At 42.6% G+C, this 14,665-nt stretch overlaps 1 protein-coding gene across 25 annotated transcripts in view; it reads left to right on the top strand.

Moving 5' to 3' along the window:
- The window catches only part of ELAVL2 (ELAV like RNA binding protein 2), a 155,489-nt gene extending 141,698 nt beyond the window's left edge, over window positions 1-13,791 (top strand). For 12 of the 25 annotated variants that reach the window (XM_083482324.1, XM_083482306.1, XM_083482327.1 and 9 more), the window contains 2 exons: window positions 8,429-8,467; window positions 10,933-13,791. In XM_083482324.1, the coding sequence (XP_083338450.1) occupies window positions 8,429-8,467; window positions 10,933-11,263 (370 nt within the window). In that variant the 3' untranslated portion in view covers window positions 11,264-13,791. The remainder of the gene's footprint in view (window positions 1-8,428; window positions 8,468-10,932) is intronic. The other 13 variants (XM_083482325.1, XM_083482317.1, XM_083482318.1 and 10 more) reach the window with 3 other exon arrangements.
- The last annotated feature ends 874 nt before the right edge of the window (window positions 13,792-14,665 follow it).

Here is a 14,665-nt window from a genome sequence, read left to right as displayed (position 1 = left end):
AAAACTACCTTCCCTCTGTGTTGACTGCTGCTCCTACTGCCATTTTGTGGAATGGCATGGGCTGGTAGCGGGCAGGGAACTTAAGGCTCAGAACTTGATCCCAGCAGCTTTCAAAGTTTTCCTCTAGCTTAATTTTGGCTTTTCACACCTCTGATTTTAGTTCTGGACACTACTGCCTGTGACTCGGAAGCTAGTTGGACTATTTTTCAGTGGGGGGTTAATTACTGGTTGCATCCTTCGGCAAGCCCATGCAAAGGGCGGGGGCCGCCAGGTACACTTGACCCGGACCTTGGAGGGTTAAGCTGGCCGGGGGCTGCTTTTTCGTTTGAATTTATAACTGTGTTCTAACAAGACTCCCATCCTGGGCTTCAGACAAATTCCTCACGGGCCTGTCCTTAGGTTTGTAGCCTATTCACTGCAGGGATAGAATAGCTCATGATGCAATGCAGAAGATTTTCAGGTGTGTTTAATCAGCTCCAATCTGGCACTGGAATTCCGCCCCCCCCCCAGCCCCCAGAAACTGTTACACCTATGTATAACTCCTCTACCACGGATAACTAGTCACAGAAGTTGATAAATGTCCTCTTACTCAGTTCCCTCAATTAAAACTTTTCCATTTTAATTAAAATTTCAATTAAAAATTAAGACAATCAGTTTCACTTGGACCCATGTTTCTGATGGCGTATTACTTCATGCCCAAACACTTTGCTCAGCGGCTTAATTAAAACACGAGGCAAGTTTTTCCATGCTTTATACTAGAGCAGGATGAATGTATCAGCACTTTTGCTGTCTGGAAGTTGCCAGAACAATACAGTTCCTTGATAATGGATGATCCATCTTACCCTTTGCCACATCACATAAATGTTTCGCAGCCTTTGGACTCCGTAATGTCCTGGAGCCTCTTGCTCTTACTTCTTAAGTGTTTTGAGAATTATGCTGGTTTCTTTTAATCTGAGGTCTCATTTCTAAGTGGAGGTCTTATCCAAGATTTTAGGGGGTTCCCACTGTGCATATACCAGTGTCTAGATCTGCAGTATTTATACTTTAACCTCCCAACGAACATTACATTTTAAGTTATATTTAGAATACAGTAAAATAAACAAGACATAACATACACCTTTGCCTCACCCTAATAAAATTTCTGCAAGTTCTCAGCTGCCACTTGGCTGCTCAATTTCTGGGCCGCCAAAGGTCTAGGAAATATTCCTGGTCCAGGCAAGTTCCTGACCCCCCCAGGTGGAAATAATGACACACAACACTATTATTAAGGTTAATGGGTTAAAAAAGGCCACAACTTTATTGGTTTCAGGTGATGAGTAGTATTGGCTTAGGCATTGGTCCTAACCGACTATATCCGACTCCAGCCCATCTGCTTGAAGTCTAAGAAGGGCTAACCACCAGTAGGGGGAGTCCTGCTGATGCACAGCAACTAGGAACTCTCCTGGGGTCACCGCTAGGGGTCATGCCTTAGGCCCTCACCTCCCCAGGCTTCGGACAGGGCCACGCCCCCCAGAATCCTTTAACGGACTACCCTGCAATATGCGGGGCAGGTGATGGTGTTATCTCCCCTCTTCCATCTACAGAACAATACCAATGCCAAGCCGCCAATACCCAGAAAGTTGTGACGATTTGCTATGAGGTAGGCAAAAACCAAGTGGCTGGTGTCAATTTGCCAAGTGGAAAAATTCCTACCAGGCCCCTCAACAGCGACCAATCGAAGTCCAGAGCAAGGTCAAGGAGCGAAAACCTCATAGGGCGGGAGGGTGGGAAAAGCAGGAACAGTTGGCAGGCGGCAAAGAGGGAGATCCCCAGCCACATCCTGGCCACGACCCCGAGCCAGCCAATTGGCCAACCAGGGGGTGACGTGGCTGGGAATCCCCCCCCCCCAATCGCATGGGGCTGGCCTCCGCCCGCCGCGCACAGGGAGGGGCCTTGAAGCCCACAACCCCACCTCCTCCTTAGGCGGAAGTGGCTCGCCTATCCCAGTTAGGATACGTGACTTAATGTGTAAAGGTCATGTACACCTGTGTTATTTGATTAAAACCTGTACCTTCAACACCAATTTAACTTCCCAGTAGGGCTGGGAAATATCTGGTTTTCAACATCGTGATACATCACCAGCTAAACATCGTGAAATACTGATATATTACGATGTCTGAAATAAGGCTAGAGCTCTATAGAGGCACTGGCTGGTTTTTCCCCACATTCTGATTTTTGCAACACACACACACACACACACACACCGTGATTTGCAAAATATTGTCAGGTCAAATATGATGAAACCTATATCCCAGTACGGACTTTAAACTGTTTATCGACTTTAAACTGTTATCATGAAATGGACTTTGAAGCAGTTTTGGACGATCTGTTGATACATCGCCCAGCCCTAGTTCCCAGTGCAGCTCACTGATAGTAAACAAAAAAGTGCAATACAGTGGTGCCTCGCAAGACGAAAAGAATCCGTTCTGTGATTCTCTTCGTCTAGCGGTTTTTTCGTCTTGCGAAGCAAGCCCATTGGCGGATTAGCGCTATTAGCGGCTTTTAGCGGCTTATCTGCTGATCGGATCAGCTGATAAGCGGCTTAGCGGCTTAGAAAAGGGGGGGAGGGAAAAAACCCCGCAGGAACTCGCAAGACGTTGTCGTCTTGCGAAGCAAGCCCATAGGAAATTCGTTTTGCGAAGCACCTCCAAAACGGAAAACCCTTTCGTCTAGCGAGTTTTCCGTCTTGCGAGGCGTTCGTCTTGCAGGGCACCACTGTATGATAATTATTGTAAATTAATTATAAAGCATAGAAAGCTTACGTAGAACTTGGGGGGGAGGTTTAAAACTATATACTTAAAGAAGTATCTTAATGGCTGTCTCAATTTGATTTGGAAAAGGGGGAATCCTGCATTCATTAATATAGCTACAATTGGCCCGACCCCCCAAAGCATTAACATTTATGCTTCATCAGTCAAGGTTATTTCTTTGCTGCTAAAATACCATGTAGAAGTTTTGAGTGTCAAGTACATAGAAATTTCAGGGTTCAGAATAATGGTCTTCATTATAGAAATACATGGATTGTGTTCGTTTGCAAATTTAGTGTTGCTCTTGCCCTTCTGTTTTGGATTAAAGCACAGGAAAATGGGAGCAGTTGGAACTAAGAGACTGTCAAATCGAAATAGCTACACTGATTATCACTAAAAGGGTGATAGCAAGAGTTGAAAGGTTGTAGGTAGGCAGACTTTTGGGACAGACTTAAGCAAGCATTCAAGGGCAAAAAAAACTCGGTCTTACAAATATTCTCTCTCCGTGGCCACTGACCAAGTAAGTGTCCAGAAATTTGTGTGTGTAGTTAATGGCATACTGACAATCTCAGATTAATTCGATGAATGTTTGAAGACATCTGAAGGCAGCTCTGTTTAGGGATGTTTTTAATGTTTGAAGTTTTATTCTGTTTTTAATGTTCTGTTGAAAGCTGGGGAAACCACTAGAAATAATAAATTATTATTATTATTATTATTATTATTATTATTATTATTATTATTATTTTAAATCTTCACCAGTACATGCTGATACAGTGGTACTTTGGTTCTCAAACTTACTCCATTCCACAAGTCTGTTCCAAAACCAAAGCAGTCCAAAACCAAGGCACACTTTCCCATAGAAAGTAATGCAAAATGGATTGATCCATTCCAGACTTTTAAAAACAAGCCATAAAACAGCAATTTAACATGAATCTAACAAGACCATTGATCCATAAAATGAAAGCGATAAACAATGTACTGCAGTCACACAATCAATCAATCAATCAATCAATCAATGAGTAGCTGAACTGGTTTCCACACAGTCACAAAAACAAAAGACCCGCAAAAACAAAAACGCAAAATAAATAGCAAAAACAGACAGACCTCAGCATAACACTCAAAATGGAAGCGTGGCACTCAAAACAGAGCATGTTCGGCTTCTGAAAAAGCTTTGCAAACCGGAACATTTACTTCCGGGTTTGCAGTGTTTGGGTTCCAAGTCGTTTGAGTACCAAGGCGTTTGAGAACCAAGGGTCCACTGTAATTGCCTAATTGTCAGAATTCATGTGTATCCCCCTGCCCCCCCCAAATGAAGAGATGTGTATCTCTTGGCATTCACAAAACTTTGATTTTGATGAATCACATGTCAGTTTAGCTATTAAATTTGCTGAAAGGCAAGCATGGGCAGTAGACTTTGGTGGCTTGCAAAAATTATTTTAAAAACCCTGCTGGGGCTCATGATTTGCTTGCTCATCCCACAATCACGTCTAGTCTGAATGGAGCTGTAGTTCGCAGGGTTGTTGGTTTTTCTTAAAGTCTCACCAGGGGCAACAATGAGATGAGGACAACATCGAAGTGTGTAATGCGGTTTCAGAGGCTATTCAAGACATGTTTTCTCCAAAGGCAACTGAGGGACATAAGAACCCGTGTTCCTCTCGGACCACTTCTAGTTTTCGTATGGTGTTTTCATCTCCAGAGGATTTCTTTCCATAAAAGGCAAAACCGTTAATTCCAAGGCGATGTCACTGCTCATACATCTCATCTTGAGGTGATCAGAGTGTTTTCATAGTGACAACTTCCCTTCACTCGAACAATTTGCGTAATTAAGTAATTTATTCCATAGGCTGATAACATCAAGTGCTTAACATAGTCTTCCATTTACTTCTATAATTGTGCAAATGAGTTTGTGCATAATTACCCACAGATATTTGAAGGTTGTGGTAGCGAGGTCTAAAACAGAGCTTCTTATTAGGAGTTTTGGGTGCGGGAATTGGGTCAAAGTGTGGATGTGTTCGGTGTGAAAGTGGCTTGTGTTGGACAGGGAATTATGGACAGAAACACAGTCGGACTTTGGAACCCGGACGTCTGACGCGGCCTCTGATTGGCTGCAGGAGCTTCCTACAGCCAATCAGAAGCCACACCTTGGTTCCCGAACGTTTTAGAAGTCAAACGGACTTTCGGAACGGATTCCTTTCGACTTCCGAGGTATGACTGTATGAATGCTGCTATCCTTGTTGTTTAGTCGTGTCTGACTCTTCATGACCCCATAGACCAGAGCACGCCAGGCACTCCTGTCTTCCACTGCCTCCCGCAGTTTGGTCAAACTCATGCTGGTAGCTTCGCGAACGCTATCCAACCATCTCGTCCTCTGTTGTCCCCTTCTCCTTGTGCCCGCCATCTTTCCCAACATCAGGGTCTTTTCCAGTGAGTCTTCTCTTCTCATGAGGTGGCCAAAGTATTGGAGCCTCAGCTTCAGGATCTGTCCTTCTAGTGAGCACTCAGGGCCGATTTCCCTCAGAATGGAGAGGTTTGATCTTCTTCCAGTCCATGGGATTCTCAAGAGTCTCCTCCAGCACCATAGTTCAAAAGCATTAATTGTTTGGTGATCAGCCTTCTTTATAGCCCAGCTTTCACTTCCATACATCACTACTGGGAAAACCATAGCTTTTACTATACGGACCTTTGTTGGCAAGGTGATGTCTCTACTTTTTAAGATGATGTCTAGGTTTGTCATTGCTTTTCTCGCTGCTATCCTAGAATCCTAGAATTGTAGAGTTATTTTATACAATCCCCTGCATTGCAGGAATCTAAAGCATCCATGACAGATGGCTATCCAACCTTTGTTTTGTGGCTGGCTTGATAATTGGATGAATGTATCATATGAACAAAGACCAATGTATTTTGTAGCCTGTAGATGCTCCTTTTTCTAAATAATGGGACTAAAGCAGGCTTGATCCATGAGCCACTTCCTCCTAAGGTGACTACCTTGTTACGGAAATTAAATTTCCTTCAAAAGAAGCCAATAAAGCACACACTTTTATGCTTGGGAAGTCAGGATCTTTCATTAAACTCAAAAGGCACTGCTTCCAGTTTATATTTTTAAAACTGCTTTTAATCATGGTTGTGAGCACATCTGCAAAGGCAGAATGAAAGATTTGAAAGGCAGAATGAAAACAAATCAATTTTGTTACATATTGCCACTTAAGTTTTATCATTTATTAATTTTAGAAATTTATATGGTGCGTCTCGGAATTCCCTGAGTGGCTTTTCAACACACACGCAAAATCAGAAATGCAATAAACATTTTCTAAACAGAGCATTACATTTGGGAAAAGGCGACTGGCCTCATCACTCACCTCTCTGATTCTCAGGGTTTAGACCAGGCATAGGCAAACTCAGCCCTCCAGATGTTTTAGGACTACAACTCCATCATCCCTAGCTAACAGGACCTGTGGTCAGGGATGATGGGAGCTGTAGTCCCAAAACATCCAGAGGGCCGAGTTTGCCTATGCCTGGTTTAGATGCTCTGCTTCAAGACTGCCACATTCTTTCCTGTGCTTTTGCAGACCTGTCCACCCCCAAGTCTACTCTTTAATTGACAAACAAACCCTTTAGGTCAGGGGTGGCTAACTTGTGGGCCATATGCATCCTTTATTTTTTAGTTTTCCCCACAGATTCGTACCTTACATGGGTTCCCTGGACTTCATCAAGGCCCCTAGGTGATTTTTCAATTGATTTCCATTATGTAATAACTCCCCCCCCCCCCGCAGAAAAAGAGAGACTCGGGCATCTTAGTTCCATGTTGTATGTGTGTGCTTTGTGTTGGTTTCTGCCGCTCATGAACAGTGCTTCTCAGCTGCCTGTGAAGCTATCAGCAGCACGATCGTTAGCCCTTCCATATTTGGATGAACTCTTCCTTCCGAAGAGGGATGACCTGTCACCATCACTCTCAAGAGCCGCTGAAGTGCTGGTTCTCAAGGATGATCATGAATGATTGTCTCTCTTCTGAAGACATCGGCAGGATTACTAGAGCTCTTGGTGTGTGAGGGTTGGCCAACTCTCAAAACCACTCCTGCTTTAGTCAAAGCTCAGAAATACGTGTGTGTGTGTGTGTGTGTGTTTTTAAAATCCAAGTCAACACCAACTTAGTGTTGCATCCGTCATTGTGAGCAGAAGGCAGCACACAGGGCAAATCTTTTCACTTCTGCTCCTCCCCGTTGGTTGGTTGGTTGGTTGGTTGGTTGGTTGGTTGGTTGGCATCCATCTGTCTCAGGAGAAAATGGAAGAGAGTGTCTTCAGGGTGAAGTCAAACTGTTGGGAGAGTTATGGCGCCTGCTGTGACTGTGGAGACCGATACAGGAGAGACATGTTTTGTTGCAGACGGGGAGACGAAGGCGTCCTGTTGTGCTGGTGCAAGTGTATCATGGTGTTTCTTCTCTCTGCATTCCTCGCAGCGGTCATTCCTCCTCTGGTCACTGCTGCGTAGAGACCTGACCTCACTGATTGTCTCCAAGGCCCTGTGGTCATCTGAAAGGGATTCCCACATGGTGGGGTTAATGTTGCCAGCCTTCCATGTCACATTTGCAATTCAGAATTAGTCCTCCAATCGCCACATCCATTTTGAGAGCGGATTAAAGTGACTTCGTATTAATCACAGTAACGGCTGGTGCCAACCTTTCACTCAGCCAGACACAAGCAAACTGACCCTCCAGATGTTTTGGGACTACAACTCCCATCATCCCTGACCACCAGTCCTGGTAGCTAGGGGTGATGGGAGTTGTAGTCCCAAAACATTTGGAGGGCCAAGTTTGCCTTCACTCAGCTATACTAAGTGTATATGTTCTCAAGTGTGGCTTCTGAATTCTCAACAATAAGCGATACGGTCCAGCACTGACACAATCGGATATCTCTATCACTCTGATTGAGCATAAATCTTCGTGATTTGCATAAGATGTTCATGTTTCGCAGTGGGTTAAAAGTAAAATCAAATCTGCATTCCTTTGTGCAAGTTACGCTGGCACGGTAGAAAATGTTTGCAGTTTGTGGCAGCACAGTTGACATTTAAGCAAGTGTCTCTGCCAGGGTATAAACATTTGAAGATAAACCCATAGCATACTATTTAATTGTGGTACAAGAAGGTCGTTGGAAATCTTGAGGAACGGACTTTAGGAAACGTGTGCAGAGTAACTTAATATGTGTTTCAGCCCAAAGGGCTTTCTGATAATGGAGTGAGAGTGTGGACAAAATGGTCTGGTCCCTCATGTAAAGACTTCTGTGTGAAATTCATTTTCTGAACCAGTATTTTAATACGTGTGTTCTGTCACTTTTTTTAAAAAAAAAACACCTAATTGTCTTGGTAGCACGGAATTGGAAAGCCTTGTTTTATGTCCTCCCGAGGCTGAGCTGCTCTTTTGCATAAATACCTAATGGAAATTTAATCAAGGCTGGCTTTGTGGGGATACTTGTAGGATCTCTCTGTAGGGGGGGGGGAGGGCAGAGGAGGATGCAGGTAATATGTATTGATTGTGCATCTTCAGCCTTGTAAGTCTGTTCTGTGAGAAGCCTTTCAAGATCCAACTAGCAACTTGCACTTGAAGGTAGACGACCCAAAGACTGAACACTTTGCTAAATGTGTTTTGCAGGTTGGACAATCTGCTCAATATGGCTTATGGAGTAAAGAGGTAATGAAGAATTGTGTTAGGTCCATAACGCTTAACCCTTCCTAATAATAAATTATACTTTTTTCAGTTGAACATACTTTGGAGCTAATTTATTTTAAGTTGCATTGTCTCTGCATGTTCAGACATTAAACAAAAGCTATTTTTATTTCAGTACATCACTTAACACATTCTGTCTCTTCATCACATCCGTAATTTCAACAGCTTCCAGCATTATTTTCAGTGGTATTTGTCTTTTTCAGTTAATGGCTGGCAATTTATTAATCTTTATCGCATTGCCTTTTGTATCATTCTAGCATTCTGCAACAACTTAGGGCCTTTCTGCACTAGAGTTTTGCTTATTCAGCCTTTCCCACCAGTGCCAATAGTATTGTATCTGTGCCAGCAGATGGTCATAGATCCATGGAATTGGAAGGGATCCTGTGGGGATCATTTGGTCCAACCCCCTGCAAGGCAGGAATATGCAATTGTCCCATAAGGGGACCAAGCCTGTAACCTTGGCAATCATGAGCGCCACACTCGAACCAATTGACTTGGTGCAGTGATAATGGCTATGTAACGCAGATGCAATTCTTTAATGCTAAAAGTACTTCACGTGTATTATCTTGGTAAATCTTAACGCATCCTGCAGGTTGATAATATTTTCGTATTGCAGCTATGGGACTGAAGCTTCACAAATAGTGAAGGGTTGAAGTAGACATTTCATGGCAGGTCTGCATTTTTAAAAAGAGACAAGTATTTGGATTTCTAATACCCAGTTGTCTTATGGACACTTTTGTTCTCGCTTTTGTGGCTAAGGCAAAGTTTGACCAGTCCGCAAACGCCTCATTGAGTGTCCCAACAGGAAGGAAAAGTGTGGACAACTAGAAACTAAATAATGTGTTGCTGTTAATCAGATGTGTCACTGTTAACATCTCACTGGGGCAGCAGGGGTCCGACTAGATACTGCACCATATGACAAGGTGGATTGATAGTTCACAAGGCTATAATAAAGGAACAAAACAAAAATATTCAGTAAATGAAAGACTGGCATCTCACAGCAGATAAGTTCACTGCAGAAGAAAGGATTAGATGACCCTAAGAGTACAGCCTACAAATAACTTAATTTCATTAAACTTCTTTACAAAAATATTGACACCAGTGCTAGGCCAATATTTTGCCCCCTTGGAGGAGCTTTCCCCTTCGACTTTTGTGTAGTGGCAAGGTGATTTCCTGAGAAAGCGAATTGGTGGGAATGGCTGCAATTTGCCTCATTTTTAAGAGTACGAGGAAGCTGAAGGATACCTTTGTTTTTCTTCTACGTAAAAGTGCTGCTCCTGAAACTTTCACGCTGGCTTCCAAGCACCGACACTTTCAGCACTTGTCAACTGTCTCCTGGCTTTGAGGCACACGCCTCTCACGTGTCTAAAAAAGACCCACTCCAAGCTGAGAAGTGTTGGAAGGAGGCCCACCCTGAGAAGTGTTGAGCTACAGCAGGTGGCCTCCAGGAGACACACAACTCTTTCATGCCTCAGCACCGAGCACATTTGAGGCCCAATGCAGGCAAACAGCAGAATAGTCTTGTCGAAGGGGATCCACAAAGCCTGGCCAAAGCCTTAATGAGAATTCCTTGCCATGCATTTTTCTTGAGTTGGGCTTGTGCGTCCTGCGCTCTACCTAGTTTGAAAACTGCTGTGCTGCAGCAGTGAATGTTTGCAGAGGAGCAACTCCTAGGGGCTGAGATCCCTTCACTGCCACCTAGGTAAAGGTAAAGGGACCCCTGACCGTTAGGTCCAGTCGTGACTGACTGGGGTTGTGGCGCTCATCTCGCTTTATTGGCTGAGGGAGCCGGCGTACAGCTTCCGGGTCATTTGGCCAGCATGACTAAGCCGCTTCTGGCGAACCAGAGCAGCACACGGAAACGCCAGAGTGGTACCTATTTATCTACTTGCACTTTGACGGGCTTTCAAACTGCTAGGTTGGCAGAAGCAGGGACCGAGCAACAGGAGCTCACCCCGTAGCGGGGATTCGAACCGCGACCTTCTGATCGGCAAGTCCTAGGCTCTGTGGTTTAACCCACAGCGCCACCCACGTCCCCACGCCGCCACCTACCCCCCAATAAAACATTTGAAGGAGCTAGGGCCTCCTAAAGTTGATGGCCACTGCAGTTCAAATGGGGTGTGTGTGTGTTCTGTGTCACGCGATCGATTATGTGTGGCAGGACTTACCTGGCCCTCCCCAATATTTCATTCAAGTTGGCACGCCCAAACGCATGCTTTGCAGGCGCTGAAATCAATTCATACTTGAGGCAGAAAACTAGGCAGAAAGGCTCTCAGTTTAAACTTGTGCAGCATGCTGATACCATGTGGAAGTAGACTGCATTTTTAAATTCATGTTCTGAACTTGCCTTCTCCTTAAAATAAAAAATCTCCTTTTTGTCTCCCTCTCTTTCTCTCTCTCTCTTGTCTTTGCCCCTCTCCGTTGGTTAGTAGGTTTTCTCCAATGACCATTGATGGAATGACCAGTTTGGCTGGGATCAATATCCCGGGACATGCGGGGACCGGGTGGTGCATTTTTGTTTACAATTTAGCTCCCGATGCAGACGAGAGCATCCTGTGGCAAATGTTCGGACCCTTCGGGGCCGTCACCAACGTGAAGGTCATCCGCGACTTCAACACAAACAAGTGCAAAGGCTTTGGATTTGTGACTATGACAAACTATGACGAGGCGGCCATGGCTATCGCCAGCCTGAACGGATACCGCCTTGGAGACAGAGTTTTGCAGGTCTCGTTTAAAACAAACAAAACGCACAAAGCCTAATGAGGTGCCCTCGGCCCAGTTTATATTTGAAAACTTATTCGACAAAGGCAAGTTAAAAGAAACTTTATACATTAGTAAATGTCTTTGTAAGTCAGTGTTGAGATGGGGGGGTGGGGGATAAAAGACTAGCATCCTAAGAAATATGCGAGATTTTTTATTGCTAGTATTTGAATTAAAAAAAAAACTTCTTAAATATCTTATGTTTGAATATGGACAAGAGGTACAGGGTTTTTACCTGTCACAATGCATTCTATTGCCTTCTTTGAAGAAGGCGGAACCTTTTAAAATGTTTGAGCTTAAGGGAAGACGATTTCTTTTACACGACTGCCTTGAACCTGTGAGTAGTTAATTGAGGCTTTGTGTTAACGATCCTTGAGTTAGTTTAGTCTTACGTTGTGTTTGATTTACACTTTAATGCCTTGCAGTTTAGTCTGTTCAAGAAAAGTGTTTCGAAGTTTACATTTTTATTTATAAAGTTTGAAAGTATTTATTTTGTAATTATTATTTGGGTCTGGGGGAAGGGGGGGTGGTGCATTATAAAAGCTTATTGTAAGATTAATGGAGAACTTTTCGTAAAGCAGTACCTTGCCAAAGAGATAAGAGCCTCTTTGATGTGGGTTTAAAAAAACAAAACAAAGCATCTATTTTTATAAAAAAGAGAAAATTTGGAGAAACTTTTTACAGGTCCTGGAACAAATATTTTGACTTGAATACTTTGAGAAATCTCTTCATATGACACCTAGTGAGCTTTTAAAACTTACCAGGAAATTTGCAGTGGTTGGGGGAAAAAAACACTTTAGAGAGATTTATGATGTAGAAATTCTTTAGAGATCTTTGTTACTCAAGAAGTTGGAATCACTGAGAAATGCACTGCTGGTTTTGATTTTGTAATCGTTGGTGCAGTCTCTGAACATCCTGGTTACTATGTGATAGGTGGCTCACATTAACTTGTGTGGTTTTGAAACAAAAGGAGAAAAAAAATTAAAAGTATATAAGAGCAGGCAAGAAATTTAAATTAACTGAGATAGGGGAAAAAAATCTGTTCTTCCTATAGAATTCCCTTCAGATAGAGCTCATGGTGTTTAGTGATGTACTTCCAGTATTGTTTGAAGAATTGTTTTGTCTTAAAAAATAAAAAAAAGATGTTTGCACACGGTTTGCACCAATGGCAGACCAGGAAAGAAGCAGTCTTGCGTTGGATATATTTGAAGGTATTTTGAAAGTTACGTTCAAGGCTAACACCTGAGCTTTGTGTAATGTAAATAATATCTTTTTTGTTTTATGAACCTCTTTTCAGCTGATAACTTTTGAGTTTCCTTCTGGTTTTTTCGTTTTCCCTTATTTAACATGCCAAGTGATGTTCAAAATTCTGAATGTTTTTGTATGTTTCCTTTTCCTTTGTATAAATGGCATTAAGATTGTTACTTGAGGTCTGCTTAATTCATTTCTGTTGTCCTGAGGACTTGAATTTACAGTGTATCAGATACGTTGCAAATTTTGTCTGTAGATAGTCTAGCTTCAGCTGTTTATGGTGATGCTACATTTTTGTTTATAAATATGTTTGTGGTAAAAAAAAATGAGTATAACCATAGGTTTTGAACAAATTCCTTACATTTTTCATACCAGAATCATAAATACCTGTATGCTATTGAAATTTAACTTTGTATGACGCTTAAAAACACTTATTTGGGGAAAATAATAAAGACTTTACCATGTATGGAAGAAATTTAAGGTCAAAAAAAGTACAAATATTTTCTGATTAGCATCTAGCTTATAATAAATTTTTAAAAAGCTGAAGGCCGGCAGAGCCTTTTCCAGGATGCACTGACAAACTATATAGATCCGTCCTGCTTTTTGTATAAACTGAGATGCTCATTTGCTTCCCCTTAGAACCAAGCAATGTGCTATGCATAACATTCTTGTACATGATATTTGCAGTTGCTTTCCGATTCTTATTTTTTAAGAAAAGAATTGTAGTTATAAAATTTTCAGTATAGTACAGTACATAAAAAAAAAACTGTGAGAGAATAAAGTGTGCTAAAGTGACAAACGACTTTTCTCATGCCGGACTCATTCAATGCTCTTCGGATCAATTGGCTTAATCCTAATCCCACACTCGTGTTGGGATCCACATTAACACAAATTCCCTGTGCTTCAGAAGGTGATGGAGCTCCATGGTGGTGATGGTGGTTGCAGTGGGTCCAACACCTGGTACCTGCAACCTTTGCCGCTTTATACGGCTATAGTGAAAATCAAAATAAAAAATCCACTCAAATAAGGGGCATCGATGAGAAGGCATGTGTCTGTTGGGTTTCACTTTGCACTGTTTATCAGAGCACTTAATAAAATGTAAGGCTGGTATTTATTTGAAGTTGTACAGTATGACTTAATTCACATCTGTTGGAGTAGAAAAAAAATATATTCTGTTGAGTATTTAAAAAGAGGCTGTACATGTTTTCTTTTGTGTTTGGATCCTTTGTACTTTTTCATGTTCAGTACATCAATAAACAAAAGTTGAAGGGAAAGAACAGTGTGGTACAGCGGTCTTTACCCAATTTTGTTTGTTTTTTGAGTATGCTGTCGTGGGCATAAGAGTAGTCACACACACCCATTGGTTTGAGGAAAGTGGGCGTTTCAGTCCCACAAACTCACATGCACCCACAAATGGGGCAAGTTTGCATCCTGATCTTCCCAAGCGTTTTCTTCAAGATGGCAGGTGTTAATACAAGCTAGGAAGGGGGCCTAGAGAAGTGGATGTGATTACATACAGTGCCAATCTGTGTTTACAGTATTGAAATAAAAACTGCTAACCCCCGAGGCAGTAGAAATTTCCTCTGGTGAGCACCTGAGTGGTAGTCTGCTGTTTGTAAAAAAAGCAGAGCTGAGCCTGAAGTCAAAGCCAGGAAGAGAGTCAACAATGGCAGATGTTATATTAGACTTATACAGTGGTACCTTAGGTTACATACACTTCAGGTTACAATACACTTCAGGTTAAAACTCCGCTAACCCATAAATAATGCTTCAGGATAAGAACTTTGCTTCAGGATGAGAACAGAAATCGTGTTCCGGCGGCGCGGCAGCAGCGGGAGGCCCCATTAGCTAAAGTGGTGCTTCAGGTTAAGAACAGTTTCAGGTTAAGAACAGACCTTTGGAACGAATTAAGTACTTAACCTGAGGTACCACTGTATAGTACAGAAGTCTCCTTTCTTTTTAAGGCTTGCGGGTCTTCCCTAGAATAAAGAGTGAAGAATGTATGCTGATGTGTTGGTGCTATTTTGACCGCCATAACAACTTTTTTACACTGAGTCGAGAGAAGCAGCAGAACCTGTCCCCCTGCTCAAGTTTCTGCAATCTCTGCATGGTGGGGAGGGACTAAGAGATAGGATGGATGGATGGATGGCT

Source organism: Podarcis liolepis (assembly GCF_965112155.1).
Source record: "Podarcis liolepis genome assembly, chromosome: 17".
NCBI classification, from domain to species: domain Eukaryota; kingdom Metazoa; phylum Chordata; class Lepidosauria; order Squamata; family Lacertidae; genus Podarcis; species Podarcis liolepis.
Note: the sequence above shows the minus strand (reverse complement) of the source record. Positions and strands in the feature narration are given on the sequence as shown.